The sequence below is a fragment of the Marmota flaviventris genome, chromosome 16, assembly GCF_047511675.1.
Source record: "Marmota flaviventris isolate mMarFla1 chromosome 16, mMarFla1.hap1, whole genome shotgun sequence".
Lineage (NCBI taxonomy): Eukaryota > Metazoa > Chordata > Mammalia > Rodentia > Sciuridae > Marmota > Marmota flaviventris.
The window spans coordinates 17,685,367-17,713,309 of record NC_092513.1 but is presented as its reverse complement, the minus strand read 5'-3'; the positions used below and the strand labels follow the sequence as shown (position 1 = coordinate 17,713,309).

At 38.4% G+C, this 27,943-nt stretch overlaps 1 protein-coding gene and 1 long non-coding RNA gene across 5 annotated transcripts; one reads left to right on the top strand and one right to left on the bottom strand.

Annotated features, from left to right (window-relative positions):
* Positions 1-57: 57 nt before the first annotated feature.
* LOC114103353 (uncharacterized) lies at positions 58-11,534 on the top strand. 3 transcript variants are annotated; one of them, XR_011704789.1, is made up of 4 exons: positions 58-275; positions 6,689-6,773; positions 9,815-10,061; positions 11,338-11,534. It is a non-coding gene; the product is annotated as an uncharacterized lncRNA (long non-coding RNA). The 3 variants fall into 3 exon arrangements; XR_003584654.3 differs by lacking the exon at positions 9,815-10,061 and having other exon boundaries at positions 58-201; XR_003584653.3 differs by lacking the exon at positions 9,815-10,061.
* On the bottom strand, positions 10,363-27,943 carry Nars1 (asparaginyl-tRNA synthetase 1). Of its 2 annotated transcripts, none has more exons than XM_027949007.3 (15): positions 27,803-27,943; positions 26,727-26,809; positions 23,122-23,187; positions 22,932-23,024; positions 22,536-22,625; positions 21,382-21,460; positions 20,509-20,579; positions 18,501-18,587; positions 16,097-16,318; positions 15,793-15,992; positions 15,275-15,410; positions 14,825-14,938; positions 12,485-12,616; positions 12,057-12,188; positions 10,363-11,479 (listed from the first exon to the last, which is right to left on the bottom strand). In XM_027949007.3, the coding sequence occupies exons 1-15, from the start codon at positions 27,843-27,845 to the stop codon at positions 11,348-11,350; spliced, it is 1,680 nt and encodes a 559-aa protein (XP_027804808.1). In that variant the 5' UTR covers positions 27,846-27,943; the 3' UTR covers positions 10,363-11,347. The 2 variants fall into 2 exon arrangements, with proteins under 2 accessions (XP_027804808.1, XP_027804809.1); XM_027949008.3 differs by having other exon boundaries at positions 26,727-26,806.

Sequence of the window (27,943 nt, the reverse complement as noted above, 5' to 3'; positions counted from 1 at the left end):
ATTCGCTGTAGGGTCGAGGAGGGACCACGGGGTGGGGCCAGATGGGGACACCTCCCACGCCGAGAATCGTCCACGCTTGGCTACTCGGTGGGAGGGCGTGGCTGAGAGGGCGGTCCTGGCTAAGAGACCCTGGCTGGGAGCTGACCACTGCGTGAGAAAGTCTCCAGGCCTGGGCTAGTGGCCACCTTCCCTCCATCTCAGGTCAGTGCACCAAAGTGCCACTCAACTCCTTGCCCGGGACCAATCTCCGGGTTGCATCTGCCAATCTGGCCGAGGTAGGAATGGCAGCATGATTCCGTGAGACTCTAGACATTTCCATCACTGTTACCTAAATATGAGGATGATTTTGCCTCAGTTGTCCAGTTTGCCTGCCTACTTATACCACTAAGTGTACAGACTTTTTTTTTTTTTTTTTTTTTTTTTTTTTTTTTTGCTTTGTTTTCAGGATAGAAAAAGGGAGTGTTTTATATCAGGCACTCGTGTGACTATTTGATTTCTCAGCAGCACCTCAAAAGCAGCAGTTTGGCAGGTGACATCAAACAGTGAACATTATACCGCTGATATGAGAGTGTTAGGAAAAGTGAAGTTCCGGCTGGCAAGTGCATTTCTTGGAAGGTTGTTATAGTAAGTTCGACGGGACCATTTCGGTGCACCTTCCCAAATTAGCGACCCCATCCCCAATTTCTTGTGCAGAGGAAGCCGTACACTTTTTTAACAATTCCTACATTCCTGCACCTCCACCAGTCCATATATGTTCAATGTGTCGTGGGGTATAAGACCAGTCCTTGGTACACAAAGGTCTCAGGAATCATTCATTCGTTGAACAAATATTGAGCACCTATTGTGGCAATAGGTGCTGGGCAAACAGCAGTGAACAGAGAAGACCAAGTCTCCTGTAGAGTGTTTAGGAGAAAAACAGGAAATAATCTTGACAATATTTTTGATTGATGATGAGCAGTTAAGAAAAAGAATGAAGCAAGGTAAGGGGATGGAGGGGGGCTATTGTAATTTGAGTTCCATGGGTCAGAGAAGTGCACTGACATTTGAGCTAAGGCCTAAAGGAATTAAGGGACCAAGTCATGTGGAATATTCAGGGAAGACAAAAGTCTAGATCAAATTGAAAACCAGATTTTGCAGCTAAAATTTGTGCTCTTGATTGAATTAATTTATTGGTTTCTTTATAACTATAAGCCCAATGCAAAATGTCAAAATTAAACAGATTGTCATTCATATCACCTCCATGATCTTCTAAAGCAAGCATGGCATTTCTTGAGAAAAAGTAGTAAAATTTGCTGCAAGTATCAAACTGCCTTCCTGGGCATTTTGCTAATTCTTGACTCATAGCCAAAATTATGTGAGTTTGAAGTTGCACTTTAAAGAGGTGATCTTTATAGATAATATACTTTTCTACATACAGCCAGAACCCACTTTTTTCTAAATAAACTGCATAAAAAGACTCCATTCCATATTCTGAAATGCTGTGCTGGAATAAGTATAGACGAGAGAATTAGAAAAGGCCAGAGGTTCAAGAGGTCAGATCTATATGAGATCTTCCTGGTCACCTCTGGGAGGCCCTGGTTAAGTCACTCCTCTAGGCTTGTGCTGAGCCCCACCTGCTAGGTAGAGATAAGAGGAGTTTCTGGCCCCTTCCAGGGAAATGCTGATGATTAGTGACGAGGCATAAAGGTTCCAAACCTCACAAAATCAACCGTTGGGACAGATTAGGTTTGTGTTCAACCACAAAGGAGAAAGGAACTAGCAAAAATGTATTATATGTATCAATGTAACAATATTTTTAAATGAATTAGCACCATTTTATTCACATAGTGCACCTATTGTGGACTCATAGGTTATAACTGAAGATGGAACTTCACAATCTGGCTTCAACAGAGAGTACATACAATTGTTATTTCTAATCTATGGTTTATTTCTTACAAGCACCAAAGACAACAGCTTTCCAAAGAGTAACTTTTTATGTTCCTATGAAAGGAAAGCAGATAAAATATGCTTTTATACAACTTCTTTTCAAAACTGGTAGAAAATATTGAGTTTTTTTAACTCAAAAATTGTGAGCTCTGATGCAAGTTTACTAAGAAAATCAGAAGAGACCTTGAAAGACTAAAGGAATTTGCAGAACTATAATGGGGAAACAATACACACACACACACACACACACACACATTTTTAACAAAATTATATACCAATTTCATTAGCAAACAGAAGGCTAAAAGGCACAGTCTCTGGGCTGCCTCAGATAAGCAGCACCCCTGACACAAGGGAGAGAGTTTATCTCAGCCTGGGTGACTTAATTAGTAAATAAAGCACTTGCCTGTCACCAACAACACTCTAGTTCAGCGTGTGATTCTAAATAAAATTAATTTGTTGGTTTCAGCTCAATGCTTCAGGAAAGCAGGGAGAGGATCCTCTAATTCATTATTTGCCATGATTGGCACCTCTGAGCTATACAAACTAAATTCAGATTACTCAACTCTGTGCCTATAATCAGAAAAAGAATGGGGGAGGGGATTCAGTGCAAGAAAAACAGTGGCTGCATGTGACAAATGGTAAGCTATAGTGATTACTCAGAAAAATCTGATCGATTGTCCCCACCATCGTTTTATGACAAAGAAGCACCAAATCTAGGTCAAAACAATGTACATTTTGACTTACCCTTTTTAACCGAATGTTTCATATATTTACTGAATGTCCACCACGAGTAAAGCATTCTATCAGGTAATGTGGAGGATAAAAGCTTGAAAAAGTTAAGAAGAAAATTGTGCACAAAAGTAATTCATTTGCTGGGCACTATGGTGCATGCTTGTAATCCCAGCAACAGGGGAGGCTGGGGCAGGAGGATTGCAAGTTCAAAGCCAGCCAGCCTCAGCAACTTAGCAAGGCCCTGAGCCACTCAGTGAAACCCTGTCTCTAAATAAAATACAAAAAAAGAGCTAGGGATGTGGCTCAGTGCTTAAGTGCCCCTGAGTTCAATAACTGGTACCAAAAAATAATAACTCATTCACTGATGAATAAATACATGGGAAGTCAGCTCTCTGTCAGGTGGGTGGCAGGCACTGGGCATGCAGAAATAAGTTGGAGTCTCTACCCTCATGGAAATAATGTTCTGGTAGGCAATCATCTGAGGACAAGGATAAAAGATATACAATATAGTGTCAAGTACAGCTAGAGGAAGAGAAAGCAGAGACAAAGGAATGCAGAGAGGCTTGAACGGCTAGTTTGTGTAGCACAGTCAGACAGTCACACCTCTTTGCAAACATAACATCCAAGCAGGGACCTGAAGGAGGGAAGAAGTTTGGGCAATCCTTGGCATTGCTTGGCTGGCAGCAACTGCAACACACCAATCCCTTCCTCCAATGTCATATGGCCATCTCCACATGCCAACTTCCCCTCTTATCAAGACACTAATCCTATTGGATCCCACACCTAACAGCCTTATCTTAACTTTATTATATCTATAAAGACCCTATTTCCAAATAAGGTCCTATGTACAGATAGGTATTAGTTAGGATGGCAACATATTTTAGGGGGACACAATTCAACATGTGATAGGCTGCTGGGGAATAGCAAAGAGGCCATGTGGACTGAGCAGAGTGAGTGGGTAGGGTTGGGGTGAGACAAAGGCCCACTGATGCAGAACTTAGGTGATGGCGATCTTCTGGGTGATCTCCCTATAGTAGTGATGCTCAAGTTCCTGAAGGTTCACTTTGTGGAGCAGAGGGGATATGGGAGTTCCTGAGCCAGCATTAAGACATGTTCTGCACCACCTAATACTTTAATTTACACTAATTCTTTTCATTTACTGTTTTGAGCTCAGTTTTGGTAAAAGTTGTTGTTTGGAGACTTCCCTGCTCCATGCGGTGATGGAAGGGTTCTTATAGAGCCTTTCTGCTTTCTGCAGGACCTAGGGCTCTCATCCATCTTGACAGGTTGGTATTAATTTCTCTGTTTGGTAGTCCTGCTCCTTGAAGATATGCGAGTTCAAAACCCAGGGAGTAGATTCTTCCCAGAAAGCTTTTACTCCATATCCAGAGCTCTGGGCAGATGGTAAATTCTTTGTCTTCTTCTAAGCTATAGGACCAGGATTCTGAATTTCTTCTCACAGAAGCAACAGGCCTCAGAAGCCCCTTTCCTACAGTTCATGGCCTAGTTCCACCTTCTTGTTCTTGCATGGCCCTTCTAGGAGTTTCCCTATTTTATAAGAATGCTATTCTTTTTTTTTTTTTTTAATCTTTGTTTTATTTATTTATTTTTATGTGGTGCTGAGGATTGAACCCAGGGCCTCACACATGCAAGTTGAGCTCTCTACCACTGAGCCACAACCCCAGCCCTAAGTGCTGTTTGTGAATGAAACTTTAAAAGATTCCTCGATGCCTTACCTGGTTCAGTTCTCCTTCAGCCCCATCCCATTCATAGCTGAATCTGAATGTGCAAAGGGAATTCTTCTTATGTCACTATAACCTAACAGCTCTGACTTTGAGAACCTCTCTACCTCCTCCCTCCAAATCTGATGCCCTGAGATGTCTTTTTTCACACTTAGCTAAGACTGGGGAGGGTATTATATTTATCCAATGAATGTGTATGTAGTAAGGAACTCACTGGTGAGCAGAAGTTTCCCCAAAAAAGTAAGAACTGATTTCTGGCTGAGTGGGCAAAGAAATGCTTTTTATCAAAGTGGTATTAGAATTTATAAAAGGAGGAAGAGTAAAATATTCTGGATGTGGGGAGATACTATGGAGGTAGACCAGAAACAGATAATGGTGTACTAGAAAAGACCTCTGCCACCCAGAACACAGCCCTTGTTAACCATTTAAAGAATGTTTGTCCAAAACTGATTGTACATGACTGATTTACCTAAACTTTAAACTTCCCTGATCTCTCTTCCCCCTTAAAGACTGATGAGAGCAAAACAAGATTAAGAGATTTTCAATATTTACAGGGGCATTGTGACCTTGTGACTATGCGTAACAACAGATTGCTAACCATGGGGTTACAGTCTACAGCCATCAATCACTTCCTAACCAAATCATGCCCCTCTCTTCCTCCTTTGCTTCAAGATGAAAAAGTAGCTTAAAACTTGTGCTGAGTTAAGAGGGTCCTTCAAGACCCTAGTTTACCACCTTCTCAGGTTTGCTAGCTTACTGAATAAGTCCGTTTCCTTCCCCAACAACTTGTCCTTGATTCACTGGGCCTTTTGCAAGTGTCAAGAAAATGGACATGGTTTTAGCAACACTAACTATAATATGCAAAGTTTGGTAGATCTTTGGGTCATGCCTATATTTAGCCAATAGGAAAAAAAGTTGGTAATAATGTTTTCTACTCATTAAGTGCCAGACACTGTAATTCTTAATCACTGTAGCCATCTTACAAAGAGGCAGTGTTACCCTATTTTTCAGATGAGGAAGAGTTACAGGGGTTCCCTGACTTACCTGAGGCTATATAATTGGAAAGGGGCAGAAACTAGTAATTGAATCCTGGTGTATCTGGTTCCAATGTTAGGGCTTACTCCCTTCCCTCAGGCTGCATCTCAGAAAAAGGTGGCAAAAAGTGGGGACCGGGGAGGTCCCATCACTCACTGGTCATCCCTGTAACCAGTGTCTCGAGTTTGTTAGAGCTGCTGTCAGCCACTAGAAGACAGTTATGAATTCACATTCATAGCTGAATCTGAATATGCTAAGGAAATTCTTTTTATTGTCATTGTAACAATCATAACCTAAGATTAATGCGTATCTACCCATTCCCACGACCCAACATTAAATGTCACTATTACCTTTCAATAGACACTATTTTCTTTCCCCATTTACAGAGAAGTCATCACTCCTCACTAATTTGTCCTTCTAACATCTAATAATTGAACATTTCTTCCCTTTTACTTATGCCCATTTCCTTCCAATTTTCCTCAAATACAGTAATGATCTCTAGGGAAAGAAATTGCTTGAGCCAGGCCTGGTGGTGCATGCCCATGACCCCAACAACCCAGGGGGCCAAGGCAGGAGGATCACAAGTTCCAGGCCAGCCTCAGCAACCTAGCAAGACCCTGTCTCAAAATAAAAATAAAAAGGGCTGGAGATGTAACTCAGTGGTAGAGTGCCACTGAATTCAATCCCCAATACCACAAAAGGTAGGAGTTGGGAGGTTTAAACTAGTGAATGTAGTTTATTCTATTCACTCCCAAATCCCACTGAAATGTCAACAGAGGTTTTGGTGGCAGTGCTGCTTTTTGTTTGTATTTAGGCACAAGTCTAAAATGATAGGGAAAAGGGAACCATAGTTATAGAATTTTAGAATCCAGAAGGCAGATAGGTTAAGTGTTTGATATAATAGATCTAAGAAAATAATCTTAAGCTGGACATCCTAAAGCAACCATCCAGATTTATACAACAGAATCCCTCAGTGGCTCAGGACTGGCAGGTACCTCTGAAGTGGAGATGAAAAGAAGATGCTAGAATGAGATAGATCAAAAATCTGTTAAAGCAGCCATCAGACTGCCTAGATTCTCACCCTTCTGTGGCTAACTAGATTTGGTTCCTAGAGAAGTAGCAGAAGGCTCTAGATGGCAGATCCCAGACACTGCTTGAGAACAGAGACAAAATGAAAACTGCAGAGGATAATGACCATATCTACTTCTGGAAGGTGCAGAAACCCAACCCTCTCCTCCTTTTTCCCTCCACAGGAAACCCAGACAGCCCAAGGAAATGACCTAAAGATACTAACATGAGGGCAGAGGAGGCTACTACCAGTCAAGAAAGCTCAGCGCAGTAAGTCTTACATCTCCTACAAGTGCTCAGAGCATCCAGAGAACATTGCAGTCTCTTGTTCTGCATTATGAGCAGACAATTAAGCATCAATTGACATCTGAAAAAAACTTCTAACAGGAAAGACATAAACCTACCACAAAAACAATCTTGGAGGAAACTGGGATGATACAAAAAGAAAACATGAATTGGAAACTTTAAAGAATTTCTAATAAAACAATTTAGGAAACTTTTTTCACAACTGAAGAACATGGCTTTGAATTGAAAGGGCCCATCAACTGCCCATCAGGATGGATGAGTGATCCCAAGAAATAGTATGCAATTTCAGAACTTTGGGACAAGCTTCCAGAAATGACAGGCCATATGTAAAAGATTAGATATCAAAATGCTTAGAAATTCTCAACAGCAACACTGGAAACCAGATGTCAAAATTCTAGGGAAAAATGCTTTCTCACCCCAAATTCTATACATAAACTATGGTTTAAATGTGACAACAGATTAAAATAATTTTCAGGCATGTCATTTCATAAATTTACCTTCCATTAAACTTTTTCTTAGGAAATTACTGGAGGATCTATTCAAGCACAAGTAGAAAGTAAACCAAGAAAGAGTAAACGTGGGATACAGCAAACAGGATATCCAATATAGGAGAAAAGCAAAGGGAATACTCAGGATGACAGTGAAATAGATCCCAGGATGGCAATTGTTTTCTAAAAACAGAGGGCAACTAGTTTCCAGGAAAAAGTAACTACAAGACTATCCAGTATGTCTGAATTCACGATACCAAGATAAAAGCCATTAATCATAAGGAAAATCAAGATTTAGACAGGAAGGGAAATAAACTGATTTACTATGTGGCCAACCAAAATTAAAATTTAACTAAGTAGAAAAAATGGAGAGATGAGAAGGGTACATGTTGAGTGGTGGGGACAGGAAAAGGAAGAAGCAAAATCCTCATCTTCTATAGAAGATCAATAGATAATGTCTAAAACTGAAAAAAAAATCAGTATAATATAAGCATGTTACTCAGCAATACTGATGGAGGTAAATATCTAAAGAATAAGCTAAAACTTTGAATACCTCCATCTCTCTGAGCCTGTATGCTAAATTATACCAGAATCAAACTGGATTTTGACTCTAGAAACTAGTGTCTGTCCCACATACATAACCTCTTCATCTCTGATCAAATTTCTCTCTTCAAAGTTCATTATCCTCTGCAGTTTTCATTTTGTCTCTGTTCTCTGTTCAAAGAGAACATTCTTTACCAAATCATTATGCTAGTAACAACTGATGAGAAAGATGGAGGCTTTTCAGCATAAGAAAATGACCAGCCCACGGAAATGACCTAAAGGTACTGACATGGGGGCAGAGGAGGCTACTACCCAGCCAAGAAAGCTCTAGTGACCTTACTGGAAAGCGATTTCCACATGCCTATGAACTACAGCATCTGAATATCACGACCCCTGTCCTTTTTTTCTGGAGGGGCTGAATAAAACAAACTGATTTTAAGAAGGTTTAAAATAATTGAAACATTATAGTTTCTCAGCATCACCTCAGTTTTCCTATTTCAGCTACAATGATTAATATAAAACCATTTACTAAGGACCCACAGTAATGAGGGTTAAGTTTAGGAGGAAGGTACTAGTGACCATCAACTCCATGACATCCTCACCTGAGATGTTTTAAAAATGTCCTGCCCTGTCCCTGAAATTCAGATTCAACTGTTCTGGGGTAAGGCCCAGGCACCAGGGACCATAAGGTCCCCAAGTGATCCCAATGTACAGCCAAGGTTGCTTAAGACAGAACTGAACTACTATATATATTAAACATGTTCAGGAATTGCTAGAGGCAGCAAGGTAGGAGAGAGCTGAACAAGGTAGAAAAACCTGGTTGCTAGCAATGGCTGAACATTAAAGAGGTAAAGTTGGTATGTAAATCCTAATATTTCTTGATATGATGGGTTACATCCCCCATAACCCATCATAAGTTAAAATGGTAAGTTGATAAAGTACTAAATGCACCTACCGTACTAGTAGCTCAGCCTAGTTTACTTTAATTGTGCTCAAAATATTTAACATTATAAGTCTATAGTTGGGCAAAGTCACCTCACACATAGCTTATTCATAATGAAGTGTTAAACATCTCCTATAATTTACTGGCTACATTAAAAATGATACAGAATGTTTGCCTGGTGATGCTTTTGCACCATCATTAAACCTGAGAAGTCATGAATTAAACCATCCTGAAGTTGAGCGCTATCTATAATTTGAACAGCTACAGTACCATCCTCTTGCTTGTCTCTAACTTTGGGCATGTCTGTCACACAAGAGCCAAAATGAATGGGCATCAACAGTTTCCAGCTGGAAAGAGCCATAAGATGAAGAGTCCAGTAAGGAGTCCCATGAGAGCAGAACTCAGAACCAGGGGTGTCTGTGAGCTGTGCATGGCAGGGACAAGGAATGGTATCTGTGGCACTTAGAGCAGAGCAACTGCCGCAGTTAACAAATGAAGTCTCTGCGTAGAAGTGTGCTGTTCAATGGCCTGAGGTAACCATGACCTCTGCTCCCTTACCCACTGCCTAATCCTGGCTTTCTTTTAGTATTTTAAAACTCTTAACCTACTTATACAATTAAAGTTTAGGCTAACTAAGCCTAACCTATTCACTTAAATTCTGTTCAATTAAACTGCCAAGTTGAAGCCAAATAGAGCTCATTCACCTTCTTCCGAGTACTTTTTATTTAAAGATATAGCCACATAGACTACAAATGCCCCATTTCCATCTGCCATTTTCACTTAATTACACATAGAATAAAATCTAGTGTCAGAAATTAACACAAAAAGGATACAAAAATATGGGAGGCCAACCTTAACACGTGACTTGAGTTACACTCCCCGGCTGTGACTGAGGCTCTCAGTCACAGAAATGTGGCACTCTTCTTGGGTGCAAGGGTCGGTGTCTCGTCCATGGGTATGTCTTGCTACAGCCCCATGGGTGAAGCTATGCTCACCTGTTCCTTTGTAATATAACCCCTTGCCCTGTTTAGGATAGATCTTCCATGGAAGTGCCTTGTGTGTGTCCCCTTCTCTTACTGTGCCCTTGGGTGTGGCCTACCCAGGTGTCAGTCAACCTGCTGACAGTGGACATCATGAAGATACTCAGCTCCCTGAAACCAGACCCCTTGCCTCATTTGAATAGCTTCTCCTCAATAAAAGGGGTCAGCTCGTGCTCTCTCTCTCTTCCTGGGGACCCTTAAGGTCAGAGGAGCCGTCACAGCAACCCCAAAGAAAAAGGTATTTGTGTCTCTTGTGTGGTTATTTCGTGCAGCCCAGTTAGCCCAGTTTAACTGGAGTGACCCCTGAGCCTTTTAGTCGCGAGAACAGAAACCCAGCAATTGGCAAAAAAGTTCTAACTAGGGCCTAAATATCTAATTTTTAAAAATTGGCCTCTTTAATTACCATAACATTAGTAACCTACTAAGTTGAATATCTAACTTTACATATATACACCACAGAAAATAAAAGATTAAAAACGCATAAGATATGAACTAATGTGAGATAGTAAAGTTTAGTTTGAGAAAATTAAACCACCAAAGAGTTTTTAATGAGTGTTCCATTTATTGATCACTGGGAAAATACAGCCTATTGAGAATACATGGCATGCATTTGAGGGAAAAATTAACTAAATCTGCTCTGAAGCCATTCAGTAATCCTGCTATGAAGTATGTAAGGTAGCACAGACCAGCTCTAAGGACATGGGAGGGATGACTCAACCAGCCAGTCAGTTTTGTTAAGATTCAAACTGCCAAATTCTTTTGGAACATATTTTTAATTTTAAAAACCACCGGGAAAGAAGGAAGCTCGGTCTACCCCTTTATCTTAAACTAATGCTATGAAGGATGTTGGCAGTCATTTAAATACCACGCCTCTCCCCAACAATTATGCTTACTTTAAATTTTAAGGCAATTCCACTTTTACAAATTCTTCCATATCAAATCATATGCCTCAAAATTAAAAGCAGCTATGTGGATTCAGAAAAGATTAACTGATGTCAAACAATGTACTCATTAGATTCCAGAATCTACTGCTGAGGTACACTAGCAAATCTTTATGCCCACACTGTGAGCTGCCCCCACAGATGTGTTTTAAATCACTGATACAATAAAATGATACAAATTAAAGAATTCTAGTTACATTTAAAAGTACAGAAAGATTAAGCTTTAAAAATATTTTTTTAGGATACCTTACACGATAATTAAAAACTATTTAATTATGTATGGCATATTTAACACAATTGCTATAACTGGATAAAATGCCAAAATGTATCCATAACTACAGTTACATGCCACATATTTTCCCCAGACTTTGTAGTGGATATTTTTTCTTAAAATGATATCAATGTCCCCTGATATTCAAATAATGTGAACTACTTTTTATGGTTTTATGGTAGCTGGGAATAAAAAACCCAATGGAATACCCCAATGGAATAAACATGGAACAATTTGACATTTTGCTCCTTTTTAATGAGGCAGTCTGTTCCTTTCATGACCATCTTTTCTTCATGCTTTAGGAGGAATCAGTTATGGCTTACAGCGCTGGACAAATCGAGGGTACAAGCATACATCTCGGATGTGATATCTATTCAGAATCCAAGTCAGGAATCGTTCTAAGCCCAAGCCGTATCCTCCATGAGGACATGTACCATATTTCCTCTGTTAAATAAAAAAGAAATCAAGAGCAAGAGAGAAGTAAATGCTTAGTTTAAAATTTTATCTTAAAATAAATAAATAAATAAAATTTTATCTTAAAAAGTTAAAATTTCCACTATAGAGGAATTAGCTCATTGTGGTTCAGAATTCAACCCATAGTCTTACACCTTCATAAACTACATACATGGAAAGAAATAATTCAAATGAAAAAATAAATCAGACATTAAGCAGCGCCCTGGAAAGAAGAAATTTCAACCTCTGAACTAAGCATCTCCATTTATCAGAGGAAAATGAAAGTACTAGAAATTGGAAATTTCTAATAATATATTTTTAAAACTCAGTAGCAATGAGCAAGGCCATTTCCAAATGGAAATTAATGTATTTTCAAATGAAAATTAACATATAACTTGGTAAAAGACAAAAATGGCAACATTCACATGCAACATTATTATACCATGAAACCAAATATAACTCATTCAAACACCAAGTACCACTTGGAATTTTCTCCTTTCAAAAATTTCAGTGTATACAGAACTATTACAATGAAAAAAATTAAAGACTTTAAAAAAATTGTTTTTACCTGATCTGTGTACCAGTAATAAGGAGTGGGGTCAATCCCTTCCCTTTTATAACCTGCCAGAATTTCTTCACTATCCCAGATACGCATTGAGCCTCCCACAATCTCACCAACATTGGGCATCAACACGTCAACCTTTAAATACGAGGAAAAATAAAATGCACAATTACATGGCTTTGCTGTGAGGCTTGAATAAAAACTACAATTAACCTCCTATAGTTAAAAGAAGCACAATAATCATGCAAAATTCAAATATTATTCAAATTCCCTGATGAAGCATGTTAACCCCAATCAGGAGAGGAAATGAACCACAAGTATTACTATCATTCTAGATTTACAAAATATTTGCCCCAAGTAGTACCTTATTCCAAAGGACAGTCCCCACTCCCTTAAAAACCATAATTCTAATAATCTCTGAATCACAAACTAACAGATTCAGTAAGGCGGGAATCCTCAGCACATCGCTGCATGTAGAAGGACTTGATCTCCACAGGAAATCGACACAGCAAGATTGGTTCATTAATGGTGTCTGTCATCAGTCTCTCAGGAGCTTCTGGGATATCCTGAGGTTAAAAAGACTTCATTAACATTTACGACTCGAAATGCAACAAGAAAGAAGCAGCTCTTTGCCTTCCTCTTATGCACACAATACAATGGAGATAAACACCAACCCAACCCATACACATCCACATAAGAAGCAATTTCTTTCAAAAAAGAAATAAACATTTTATAGATTCACACAATTATTAAATAAACCATAAAAAGATGTGCCTTCTCCTTTAGTATGTCTCAGCTTGAGGAACAAATCCTGCCTCACCAACAAACAAAAATCTCTAAGCTGTGACTAGATCCTGCTCAGTTATTTTCTCAGTGGCCAGTTTACCAAGTTCTAAAGTCATGGTCTACTTAATCTCATAAAGTAGAAGGTAATCTGTCAATGCTCCACAACACCACTGACCTCCACAGAATACATTATTGATGACACTAATCTTTAAATTCTCCTGTTATCTGAACTCCTTTCCTATTATAAAGTTATACCTTCAATAGTAGTAAAACATCATAAGACAAACAATATAAAGTTTATAAGTGCTATCACAGCTGCCTGTGATCCCAGCAACTCAGGAGGCTGAGGCAGGAGGATTGCAAATTCAAAGCCAGCCTCAGCAAAAGCGAGGTACTAAGCAACTCAGTGAGACCCTGTCTCTAAATTAAATACAAAACAGGGCTGGTAATGTGGCTCAGGGGTTAAGTGCCCCTGAGTTTAATCCCCAGTACCCCCAACCCCCTAAAATGCTATCACATCTGGAATAGTTAGCCAAGAAAAAAGATGATGAACCAAGTGACTATTTCTCTTAAAACATCCTTCAGTAAACCACAGAGTTTTCAAGTTAAAATTGAAAACTCTTATCCTTCTAAAAACTGATTGAGATTTGAACAAGACTCACTGGTTTGTTTAATATTAAATCAGAAAGAAAGTCGAGCAACCACCTGGCATAGCTGTTTCAGCTCCAGTCGCTGGAGCCCCAGGCCCTCTGAGGTGCCAAAGGGGATAAGATGAGCGGGAGAGTGCTGGTCTCTTAGCTTGTGCTACTTTTCATTCTGGGAATCTGTTTGTAACATTAAGTTAGGAGGTGTGGGGTCTTACTGCACACCTGAAAAGCCTGAAAACCATTTATATATTCTAGTGCCCTTGTGTGTATGTGATGAGAGCAATGTACAATACAAGCTGACATGATCCCTGTGCCAGGGACCCTGCTAGACATTTAGCTTATTTAGTTCCCACAACCTTGACAAGAGGACATTGCCTCCATAGGAGAGAAGAAATCAGACGGGGTCAATGGGCTTCAGCTGTACAACAGATCAGAGCAGAGGCAAGAGTTAAGCCCACGTAGGAGATGGACATGTTCTGACTCTACAGCTTGTATTCTTTCTATTCAATAATGCTGTTAAGCACTAGGTATACAAATCACTCAAGATTTTCAGTTCAAAATTGTGCTATTATACATAACAAACCAAAGTCCCAAGATAGGGTGATTTATAGAGATAGTATACTCTTTATCCTCTGTATAAATTCCTTCTAAAAATAAAAACAAAACTAGTTGGTAGCAGCTACTCACATTTCACTTGTGAAACAACTAGATCTGCAAATATTATGTAAGGACAATTACACGGAAACTAAGGCCTGGAACACTGTTGCCAACCCACACTCCTAAGGCATGCTGGGAGGGAGACTACTAGGCTAAACCTGTGTACTGAAAGCTTGTCCACCAAGGCCTTCTCTCTCAGTTTTGCATCTTAAACAAGGGCTCTCTTCTGTTTGAATCTCCTTCCATGGGAAGGAGTTGTAAATCTGCTTTGGAAGGAATGAATGAATCCCTTTTGGAAATGCCAGAAAAACAAATTTATATACATACCAACATATTGCATTTAATTTCAAAGGCTTCATAATTTTCTAGAACACTTCTGCCAGCCTAGTGGATAATGAGTAGAGTTTTTACATAGAGGCTGAGGAATGATCATGGGGAGACAAAGGATGATATGTGAAGGAAGGCTAAAAACTTGCTAGTTATTTGTGGCGTACTACAAAAAAGGCATTGTTCTAAGGCTCACTCTACAATGAACCCGCAGACAATCCAAGAAGCAGGCTCTGTTATTATCATTTATTTGAGGACAAGCAGATTCCCTCCACATTACTAGTTAATTTAGCAGCAACTGCAATCCACTTCAGCACACTACTACCTTAGAAAGAACGATGAGAAAGGAATACATACTTCTCCAAATTCATAGAAAGTCCCATCTTCTTTCTTTACATTGTGTTCTTTTAGCCACACAATAGCATCTGAGTAGTTCATCCGTTTGAAAGGCCGTTTAGGGGGTTTAAAGTTCTACAGGAGAAAAGTAAAATACGGAGTACATAAAGAAACTAACAAAACCAAAATTTCTATTAACACACACACACAAAACTACTTATTATTATGAAATATTATTTCAGACTAAGAAACCATGTAAACATTCCTAAAATAGAAACATGTATGAACCTCCGTTTACACATTAAAAATATTATAAAATTACTAACAATGATTAATATTGAATTTTGTCTTCAAATTATTAGTCACTTATTTCAGCTTGCCAAGGTATAAAATCTACAAAAATCCAGGAAGACTCATTGTCTTCCAACAAAGGATTATGATTTGTTTACCTTCATAAAACACTTCACCTACCGGGTTGAGGTCATACACTATGCTTGCTGCTGGTGATTTTAAGACTCTATCTACCACATCACAAACCAAGTCCTCCAATCTGTTCAGGAGATCCTCAAAGGTCAGGAAAGGGCACTCAGCTTCCACGTGAGTGTACCTGAAGGACAAGACACTCAGAGTTTTTTATTTTTCTTTTTTTACACTAAGTTTTTCTCAAGTAAAAATTTTAACACTCGGAAACTATCCAGAAAGGTAAAATTCCAACACTACTAACCAATTCTCAACTCTGCAATTAGCGTTTTCAATACCTCTTTACCTCAAGTAGAGATTCCTTTTTTCTTCCTTAACATGTAAAAGCTCAAGGAAAAGTGAAAAAACAGATTTTAGCTGTAGCCTAAGAGGCAAAACTTAACATGTTCTTACATTATCCTCATAAGCCACCAGATTTTTTTTCACACAGACATCATTTACCAACACAGAGATTTCTTTTCTGAAGATATTTTCTAAATATAAATAAAACCAAAAAGACAACTGCATACTCAGCCAGGTGCCTTCGTGTTCTGGATTGTTCTGCTCTGTATGACTGTGCAATACAAAAAACATCTCCCAAGGATGGAAGGCAGGTCTCCAGGTACAACTGAGAGGACTGAGTCAAAAATGCCTCTTCCCCGAAATAGTCAAGCTTGAAGAGCGTGGCACCACCTTCTACCTGCGTCTGCACCAACGTTGGAGGAGTAACCTATTTGCATGGAAGGAGGAAATGTAGGTCTGTCCTGAGCACTACTATTCGCCACAAAACGGCAAAGAGGTACTATCTGCAAAAGATGACCATCACACACTTACTTCACAGTACCCCCTATCAAAGAAGTGATCTCTGAAGCATCTGGTGATCATGGAACGTGCTTTTAGGATTTTGGACATATTTTCTCCTCGGATCATCATATGCCTATTGTTCAGCTGGACATCGACATCAGATTCTTCATTGATTAAGTTATCTGCTCCTCCAGCAGGGGCCAACCCCATAAGTTCCCAGAAGTCACAACTCAGCTCGTGGCCCCCTGGAGCCTACATTTTTAAAAGGTAGAGAAGGAAGAAACAGGGAAGGAGAAGGAAACAAAAAATTAACAGTATTTTACTTTATGTCCAAATTTTTGGTAAGCTGATTTGTTTCATTTTCCTTTTCCTTTACCACTGTCCTTTTTTAATTGTACTTTGAGACAGGATCTTGCTAGCCTTGAACTTGAAATTCTCCTGCTTCAGGCTCCTGAGTAGCTGGGAATACAGGCGTGCAGGTAAATGTAAGCTGATATTTCTAAGAACTTCCATCATTAGTAACATTTTCTTCTAAAAGTAAAGACTCAATAATTCAATTTTATATTGATAGTTTTTCATTTACTATTTCTTCAGAGTAAATACACACACACATAGCCACACTTTCTTTTTAAATGAAAAGGCACAAACCAGAAAATAAACTATTATAATCTTATGACCTTGAGTAACTATTAACTACTATTAACATTTGGTGTCTCTTTCCAGCCTTTGCCTAATAACAATTAACATATTTATCCACTCTGAAAAACTTAAATGCAAAGTTAAAAACAAAACCAAAATTTCTATTAACACACACACAAAAAACTACTTAATATTATTATGAAATATTATTTCAGACTAAGAAACTATGTAAACATTCCTAAAATGGAAACATTTTACTAAAGACGGTTAACCTTTTTAATATACATATTAAAAATTAGAATTCTCCCTAATAATTTCATTTAAAGTAATTCATTCTAAAAGTCACATATCATGAAATTTTCAATTACCTTGGAGCCAAACACTGGACAGCAAGTAACATCATGACAACTACCTCATTTTACAGTCTCATCCCTTCTAAGAAAACTCAATGAGCTTGAATTCGATATTCATTTTTATTGCAGGCTCTTTTGTATGAACTTCATGGCATACCTTACCAACATTTCTAGTTAGTAGGACTGTTTGCTCCCTCTTGTGGTTAATATATTACATCTTTCTGTTTTCCTTCCTAATCAAAAAGGGTAACTGTAATTATGTGAACTATAATTATCAAGAAGTAAATGTAACTGAAATAGGTTATGTGCCCTTTGGCTAAAGAACAAATAATTCTCTGAATATCAATTATATGACTTTTTAAAATTTATATTTTTTTAAATATATTTTTTAGTTGTAGATGGACACAGTACCTTTATTTATTTTGTTTATTTTTATGTGGTGCTGGGATGTAACCCAGTGCTTCTCCATATGCTAGGAAAGCGCTCTACCACTGAGCCACAACCTAAGCCCAATTATACGACTTTTTGAAAACAGGCTTTCAAATTCTGACCAGAAAGTTGTAGGTTTAGATTATTGTTCTTTTTTTTTAAAGAGAGAGAGAATTTTAATATTTATTTTTAAGTTTTCGGTGGACACAACATCTTTGTTTGTATGTGGTGCTGAGGATCGAACCTGGGCCGCACGCATGCCAGGCAAACGCACTACCGCTTGAGCCACATCCCCAGCCCCTAGATTATTGTTCTTTTCTGAAAATTTTGGGATAGGTTTTTATTTTCGTCTAGTTGAAAAGTTATGAATACATCCACAGCATGTGTAGATCACTTCAGAATTCTGTAAGGTTGGAAATTTCTGAATTATTCTTATCAAACAAGTTGTGCCAAGTTATAAAGTTTGTTTCCTCCAAAAGTCACAATGGCATTTAATTACCATTGTAACAGTGTTGGGAGGTGGGGCCTATGGGAAGTGTTTAGGTCATGAGGACTCTGCCCACATCAATGGATTAATGCCGTTAATCCACTGATGGATTATCTTAGAAGTGGGTTACTTGTTAGTTATGAAAGTGAGTTCAGCCCCATATTGATTTAGTTATGAAAGTGAGTTCAGCCCCATATTGATTTCTATCTGGTATATGTTCTCTGACCATGTGAGGCTTTCCACCGTGTTATGACACTACAAGAAGGCCCTCACCAGAAGCAGTCCCTCTTGGACATCCCAGCCTCCAGAAATAATTTTTTTCTTTATAACTTATGCAGTTTGTGGTTTTCTATTATAGGAACAGAAAAAAGACTGAGACAAATTATGTAGTTTACACATTTCATTGGAAAAACAAGGTACACTAAATTTACAAGTGCTTCACATTTGGCTACTTACATGCCAAATCCCAAAGTACAAAAAAAGACACCTATTCACTCAACCAGTGAGAACAGTTTAATCTACTTACCTGCTTGCCCTTTGGAGTAAGATTTAGCATTCCATATACAGCAACACTACTCTCAGTAGACAAAACTACTCCATTGTAACACTGACACTGTAAAAAGATCAAAGTTCAAAATTAAGTTATTCGAATGGATATTAAATACACTAAAATATACAATTAAAAGGATTACTTACAAACAAGTCATATGAATAGAAATATTCTAAAATATAAAGTTAAGAGGATTATTTATGACCAAGTTATATGGTCAAATACTGGTAAAAAGGAAATAAGACTGCCATTGATTTTTTAAATCTGAATAAAGAATAGCTCTTTATTCAAGGTCAGGCTGGGCAAATTTTAACTTAAACTTGCAACAAAGCCACATGCCAAATAATGTTTCTATCAACAATGAACAACATACACAGTGTTTGCCCTGCAAGATCTTATCACCTTGCACAAGACCCTGGGTTCAATCCCCAGCACCACAAAAAAAAAAAAAAGATCTTATTACCTGATGTCATAGCGTCCACATTTCTTAAAAATATATTACAGTTCTTTTTTTTATTTTCTTCAAATCCTGACTATTCAAACAATAAACAGGCTACCAGGTGCAATAGGGCACACCTGTAATCCAAATGCCTTGAGACTGAGGCAGAAGGATTCCAAGTTCAAGGCCAGCCTCAGCAATTTAGCAAAACTTTCTCAAAATTTAAAAAGCCAGGCATGGTGGTGCACACCTGTAATCCCAGCGGCTTGGGAGGCTGAGACAGGAAGATCGAGAGTTCAAAGCCAGCCTCAGCAAAAGCAAGGTGCTAAGCAACTCAGTGAGACTTTGTCTCTAAATAAAATACAAAATAGGGCTGAGGATGTGAGTGCCTCTGAGTTCAATCCCTGGTACCAAAAAAAAAAAAAAAAAAAGTTGGTTGGGAATGTAGCTCTGTGGTAGAGTATCCCTGCAAAAAATAAACACACAAAAGCAAGCTGGGCACAGTAGCACATGCCTGTAATTCTAGGAACTTGCAGGGGGTGGTGGGTGCCCTGAGGCAGGAGGATTGCAAATTCAAAGCCAGCCTCAGCAATTTAGTGAGACCCTATCGTTAAATTAAAAAAAAAAAAAAAAAATCCACAAAAAAACACCATATATACTATGATGATCAATACTTGCTAGAGTTACTAGGAGAAAAGTGATGGGGAAAGCAGGCATGGTGGGTCATGCCTATGATCCCAGGAAACTGAGGCAAGGGGACTGCAAGTTCAAGGTCAGGCTGGGCACTTTTTAACTTAATCAGACCTCCCCCCATAAAATATACAGAAAGCAAAGGAATATATTAAATGATACCACAGGATGCAATCAACCAAATCCAAAATGTGAGAAGTTCGAAGGGACAATTTGTCACGTTTTTCCCAACAAATAAATTGGGGAAGAAAAGAGGAGAATGAAAATGAGGGCACTGTTATAGATAAAAGAGAGATTTTTTAGAGTCATATCAACCAGATATAAGATGGAGATCTTGTTTGGATTCTGAAATCAACCAACTATAATGTCATTATTAAATCGATTGGGAGAATCTGATAGGATATTGGATAACATTTAGAAGTTGTGGTAATTTAGGGGGAGATGATAATGGTAACTACCTAAAAACAGTATTTTTTTCTTAGACATGATTACAGAGGCATATATGAATAAAAAAAAAAAAGTCTGAGGGAGCAATATCATACCAGGATTAGCTACCAGTTTTTGGTAGTTACTAAAGCTGGTGATGGGGTTACTTAGGTTGATCTATTTTTTTTTTTTTTTTAACGTGTTGGTAATTTTACATTACAAAATTCACCCCCCAGCTTATTAAATTACAATTAACAAATAATTTTTTTCTTTTAATGATGTATGTGATGTTTTGACAAACGTATCCATTGTGAAAATAATAGTTTAAAATATGTACATAAATCCTAAAATCCCCAAAAATAACAATAAAGGAACCTCCTAGAAAAAAATCTAATTTTCCGTCATTAATTTAAAAAAAAAAAAATGTACCAACTCATCCGACAAGACACACTGAAGATAACCCGTACCATCCCGCAACACCAGGAACATTAAATTCTTTCCTAAAACGAAATACAGAAATTTAGCCAGACTAGAGACTAGAAAGTACTTTTTCATAATTTGATCTTACATCTTAGAAACATCAAGATTAAGTACTGGAAGTTCAATCCTTCCATATAGCCCATTTCCTTTGAAATACACACCAGTAACATGCCCCTTTATTTATAAAGCATTTTATTTTCACTGCACTATACCTTTAAATATTATGTGATTATCATTATCCACATCACCATGGAATAACAAGATGGTAGAAAATAAGCTAAGGGATTATAACTTATTCACCCTGTGTACTCAGTGGGAAGTGCATGTTGCTTAAGAGAAATTTAGATTCATGCCCAATTTATTTTTATGAAAGGTTTGATCATGATATTAAAAAATACAAGTTATAAAATAACAGAAAGAGAAAACAAAACATCAGGACGAAAGGAGAAACAGAATGCAAAGATACTAGTTATAAAAGTAAACCTACTGCCAAATTTCAGAATAGGATCTGACTTTCCTATAACATATTTCCTGTTTTTCATTAAATATCAAAATTCAATTGAACAAAAATTTACTGGCTACCTCCTGATCACTATGGTTGCTAACAGTTAAAATAACATTTAAGTAATATTTAAACTTTCAATGGCAGCAGTAATTCGTAAAAAAAGTAGGCTATAAATTACTACATCCTTTAAAAAGTCAGCACACCAGGAAAAAGAAAAAGATCTCTAAACAAACCCAAGTAAATATTTTTATGTTCTTCATCTGAGATCAGGTATTATTTAAAATTCAAAAGAGAATAAGAAAAGTAATATCATTTACCTTGCCTACGCAGCCTATGGACCCAGCCAAAAACCTTCACTCTCTGGCCTCTATATCCTTCTAATGCATGAATCTTCACCTGTCAAATGAAAATAAATAATATTTGATCATGTCATTTATCACATACCAACATTTCCACTAATACTAAGTGGACACTAAAAAAATACTTGGATTTTTTTCTTTCACCATCCCAACATGGTGAAATATTTGGGTTCAAACTGTAGTAGCGTGACTCGCTCTAATTTTGCATTATTTGTGACTGTTTTAACACTTTAGGGCAAATATGAAAATAAAGACACACAAAAAGATTTCATTGCTACAGAAAATCAGGTAATAAGTGAATTCACTTTTTCCTAAGTGGAGCACCTGATTCCCAGTATTGCAACAATCCTAGCCTACCAGTGCCTTTTCCGGTGCTGGGACTTGAAACTAACCAAGGCTTTTTGTTTGAAAGATGAAGGAGAGAGATGAGTAAAGGATGAAAATGGTTAATATGGTAAAAGAAACAATTCCATCGGTTAGGAAGTAGGAGAATTCAGCATGTCCATTCATAATCCAACAATCTGGGTTCCAGAAAGAATAGGGGAACCAGAAGAGTGAACACAATTTCACAGAATCACAAACACTTTTTTTTTAAGTTGTTGACAGACCTTTTTATGTTATTTATTTATTTTTATATGGTGCTGAGAATTGAACCCCATGCCTCACACATGTCAGGCAAGTGTGCTACCACTGAGCCCCAGCCCAGCCCCCACAAATACTTTTTATCTGTTTAAAAATTCATGGATTTTCAGGTTGAGGATGAACCTCAGTGATACAGTGCTTTTCCTAGCATGTGAGAGGGCCTGGATGCAGTATATTTAAAAAAAAAAAAAAAAAAAAAAATCCACCTCTATATTTGATGGTGAAGAAACTGATACTAGAGAAGGTAAAATCATTTGACCAATACCACACAGCACAGAATTTGTTCAACATGTAATTACTAAACTCTATATTAAAATGAACCCGTCTTATAATTCTAAAACATTCTCCCCATCCTTTCTAAAAGGAAAGACAAACAATGTGAAGGAACAAATGTGTCATGCCCCTCAAACCCAGAAATAATGATATAAAGTTGCTAAGTCCATGACACTGGAAATGACATACACACTTACACACTGTGGCTCTGGCAGACTTGGATCATTTTTAATGGTAATCTTCTTTGCTTCTTCGAGGTTCTTTTCTCTTCGCAAATTATCTTCTGCCTAATTTTAAAAATAAAGCAACTGGTTAAAATGGTTTCCAGAATGTTTGCTTTAAAAATGTACACAGTGATAACGGAAGGGAGATCAGTGGAGTACAGCAAGCTGACTGGGGAGGAAGAAGGGGAGGAAAGGGAAGGCACTGGGGAAGGAGAATGATCAGATTGTTATGTGCCTGTATGAATACGCCATAATCAACCTATTATCCATAACTGTAATGCAATGATAAGAAAATAAAATATAAAGATCCTATCTCCAAATACAATAAAAAATAAATACAATGCACACAGCGGCAACTTTATTAATCACCTCTTTCTTCTCTCGGGATTCACTCTTCATTTGTTCCCTATGCCACATTTTCCTAATGTTCTTCATCTGTGATTTAGAAATAATGTCCCACCTCTAGAAAAAAAAAGAGATACGTTATTTTTTTCAAGACCTCTATGTCTTGATGAAAACTTATTCACAAAATATAACTAAAGTTTTTGATTCATCCTACCTCATTTTCTTTTTGTGAATCTACATAAATGGTAGGAAATGGTTCTTTTCCAACTGTCATCAAAGCCTGAAATAGAGAAAGAGAAAAAAATGAATTTCTTTAATGTTGCACAATATTTAAAATAACCCCTCAATTATGAGACAACTTTAACAATCTATAACATATTCAAGAGTCAAGACAGCACAAAGATCCCAAGAGCTGAAAGCTGACATAACAGCAACTAGCTGAATGCACTAAGAAGCACTTTGCTCTAGTAGAAGCCATTAAGTCCTTCCACAAACAATCCCAGCAAGCTCAGTTGGCAGCACACAGCTCCCCGGTACAAGCAGAAGATCTGCAGTGGCTATGGGGACCAACACAGGTATGCTGACAAGAGAAAAGACAGCCAAGACATTTGCAGGCAAATGGATGGCATTAGAGCAGATTATGCTAAGTGAAGTTAGCCAATCCCTAAAAATAAATGCCGAATGTCTTCTCTGATATAAGGGGGGTAACTCAAAATGGGATAGGGAGGAAGAGCATGAGAAGAAGACTACCACTAAATAGGGAAGAGAGGTGGGAGGGAAAAAGAGGGAGAAGGGGAGTTGCATGGAAGATAGAAGAACCTCACTGTTATACAGAATACATATATGATGTTGTAATGAGAAAAAGAAAAAAAAAGTGTGTCAATTAGATTGGATAGAGAGAAATGATGGGAGACGAGGGGAGGAGTAGGGAAGATAGGAAGGGCAGCAGAATAGAATAGACAATATGATTGATGTATGTACATTCCATGTATGTTTTATATGTCAAAATACATTCGGCTGTCATGTATGACTTAAAAAAAAATAAAAAAAAATAAAAAAAGACAGCCAAGAGCAAAAACCAACTGCAGATGACACCTACAAGGTTAGTGCTCTGCAAGAAATCAGAGAATCAGGTAAGAGATTTTTAAAATTCTTTCAATAAAATAACAACATAATGACGAAGTTCACAAATGGCTAAAAAATTCCTGCATGTAGACTAATTTGTTATACATCATTTTATGTGATAGTTTTTAAATAGTTAACTGAATATAAAAATGAATATTTTACAAACTGCTTCATTTATTCTTTCAAAATTTCTCAATAAGTCAAACAGGAAATACAATGAATTATTCCCTGATGGCAAGATCTGAAACTTAAAAAACTGACCTTTTCTAAATGGACATTAGTCCCAAAACAATGACTGCTGCAGAGTAGAAAGGAACTTGGATCTTTTGAAAACATAGATGAAAGTCCATCTTTTTAACAGAAGTTAACAGGAATACAGTCATGTGCTACATAATGATGTTCTAGTCAATAATGACCCATCCTCCAACTGTGGTCCCAAAAGATCATGCTGCCAAGTGTCATCATGACTATCTTAGTGTGTTAAATACACTCTATCCCAGTGATTAAACAGTACAAGACTGCATTTGTGGATCATCCAGACTTCACTCACACCAGATAGTCTGTACTGTTCCCTCTTTTTATATCAATGAAAATTAAAGGGCCAAATTGTTATTCCCCAAATCAGAATGGCACAATTTGCTAATGATGTCATGAGGTTTACCTAAACAAGTGTTTTCAGTTTGGGGAAACCACCAGGAAACACCCCAATAACCCAGAAAGGAAAGAAAGATTTCTAAGAATTAAAAAGCAAGACCCATATGTGACACACTAAAGCATTACCAAATGGTCTAACAGAGAATGCTTCCAAGCTAGGAGAATCTGATAACAACTAAACGTAATACAGTTAACAAGAAGGGGAATTGGCCCAGTATGAATGTACAGTGCTTGCCCAAGGGGCAAGTGTTTAACCATTTCCATTATGTGGCAGTTGTAGGTGACAGATCCTAGCTTTCCACTGAACAGACATGTACATGATGATCTAAGAGGGATGTTTCGGATCACACCTTAACCTGATGCTATTAGTTACCTAATATGCATACCGTGAGTCCTAGCTCTTGAAGAACCACTTTGACACTATTTGGCTTTCCAAAAAATCTGCTTAGAGAGAATGTGCCAAATGCATGGCAAGATTCTAGACCTAGAATCTAAAAGGTCAATAAACTGGTAATCCATTTTCAAACTTCAGATCTACAAGGCTGCTCTGAGAAATGAGTCCATTCTTAGTGTTTATATAAATCAGGGCTTTGAATCTCAAGGCTCCAGATAATAGTCAGGACTGTGGAAAATTCACCAAAAAGCCATCCGGATATGAGCTCAGTGTGACTGAGGAAAGGTGTTTCTCATTCTTAGAAAAAGTGGCAACCTGAGTTGTTAGAGGGAAAACTTCCAATATGCAATGCCTTGTGGATAAAAAAAAGAAAGGAAGAAACTTATTTTAAATGTTCAAAAGAATTTAGGCTTTGGGTCTGGGGTTGTGGCTCAGAGGTAGAGCACTCGCTTAACATGCGTGAGGCACTGGGTTCGATTCTCAGCACCACATAAATATAAGATAAAGATATTGTGTCCACCTATAACTAAAAAATAAATGTTAAAAAAAAAAAAGAATTTAGGCTTTGATCATCTAACACTTTTGTTTTGCAGTGCCAGGGACTGAACCCAGGGGGTGTCTAGCACTGATCTATACCACCAGCCCTTCGTACATTTTAAGATAGGGTCTTGCTAAATTGACAAGGCTAGCCTTGAACTTGCCATCTTCCTACCTCAGTATCCTGAGTAGCTGGGATTACAGGCATGTGCCACCATACCTGGCCTTGATTATCTAACACTTTTAAAGACACATATCTGTATACTTTCTACCATATTTTCCCTCTTTTGAAAAAATCCCTTCAAAACCTGATGCTTTAGTGAGACATAGTGGCATGTACCTACAGTCTCAGAAACTTGGGAGGCTGAAGCAGGTCATCTTGATCCCAGGGCCAGGCTGGGCAACATAATGAGACCCTGTTATGATTTAGAACTGGAATGTCCCAAAGGTTCGTGTGTCGAAGGCTTGGTCCCCTATGCAGCGATTTTCAGAGGTGGAGCTTTCGGAACGTGACTGGACAAGAGAGTTCTGACTTCATCACTGGATTAATCCACTGATGGATTCATAATTTGAATGGACTATCGGGAAGTTGTGGAAAATGTAGGAGGTGGAACCTTATTTGATAAAATGGGTCCTTAGAGTGGGCCCTTGGGGACTAATCTTGTTCATGGTCCCTTCCTCTCCCTGTTTTCTGGCTGCCATAAGCTAAGTGGCTTTCCTATGCTTTCCTCAATGATGTTCTGCCTCATATCAGTCTCAAAGCAATGAAGTCAACTGACCATGAACTAAACTTCTACAAGTGCTGGGGATGTGGCTCAGTGGTAAGGTGCTTGCCTGGCAAGTGTGAGCCCTTGGGTTGGATCCCATCACTGCAAAAAAATTAAAAAGTTAAAAATAAAAAGTCTTTGAGAAACAGTGAGCCAAAAATAAATCTTTCCTCCTTGAAATTGTTTATGTTAGGTATTTTGGTTACAGCAATGAAGATGATTTACAAACTCTATCTCACAAAACAACCTAGAGCTTGAAGTAAATTCTTGGCAAGTCACATAATCATTTATATAAGCCACTAACAAATGAAGAGTTATTTTCCTAATGAGAAGAGACTCTACCTTTAGGCCTGTTTTAAATGGCTTCTCTTTGGTTCCATCTCCAGTGGCATCATTTCCCTCTCGATCTGAGACATACAGCTCTGCTGTTTTATAAAAGGAGAGTAAGTTATTTGCTTGGCCAATAACCTTGCCACTTGACTATGTAACTACTTCATTCATCTTTCAATTCTTTAAACAGAACAAGCACATGACTGGCAAAACTTAACAGTCAGAAAGAAATTAATATCACAATTATTCTCCAACACCCTATTTCAAGGATATTTGCCTCCTAAAAACGTGTTACAAATTTACCTTTTCAAAATGAAACTTTGGGTCATTTTAACTTGTGATACTACTTCCATTTACCTGAGTAATAAAGCAAAGGCTTTGAAGTTGGCCAAACTTAGACTGGATCTTGGACATTGTACCTTAAAAGCCAGAGTTACTTTGGGGAATTTACTTAACCTTTCTCAACTTCTAACTCTATAAAATGAGAAAAAACGACATCTATCTCCCTGGGGCTGTACTGAGGGCGAAATAAACATCCCAGTATTGATATGCAGATGGGGAAAAAAATCAAAAAGCACAGCAGTCCACTATGGTCTTTCAAAGAAATGGAAACTCCGAAGTTATACAAAATGCATAAGGTAGAAGCCTCCTTGAGACATTAGCGACATCCCAGATCACCCCTCCCCTTTTTCTTATTAGAAATCTCAGTACATGGGGCTATTGGGAAGGGAATTAAAATTCTTACTCCTTTCCTGAAGATCCCCTTGGAAAAATTTCTATCTGGGAACCTCATTATGTCTGAGCCTCTCACAGCGCCGAGGTCTCACTGGAATCTCGGGATTTTAGTGGCGCTGCAGCGCCGGCCGCCGCCGCCACCGCAACCCCGGGGCACACAGGGCCCGGGGGTGCGCGGTCTGGCCCAACGCGTCCCGGTCCAGCTAGGGTGCAGGCCCCATCCTCCCTCCCTCCTTCCCTCCAGTCGTTCCGTAATTATTTGAGGAGCGGCCACCCTGCGCCAGGCACTAAAGTCAGCCCTGGCATTCCTCGCCAATCAGGGAGCCTGGCGCCACACACCGCCCCTCACTCACCTAGCACCATCCCTGCAGTCGCCCTGGTCACTTCCAAGGACATGGTCCCAACACCGCCACCGCCCAGTCACCCCAACGTGCGCGAAAGGCTTCCTTGACTCCAGAGTTGCATCATGCAACGTAGTGCCGCAGGTCGCAGGT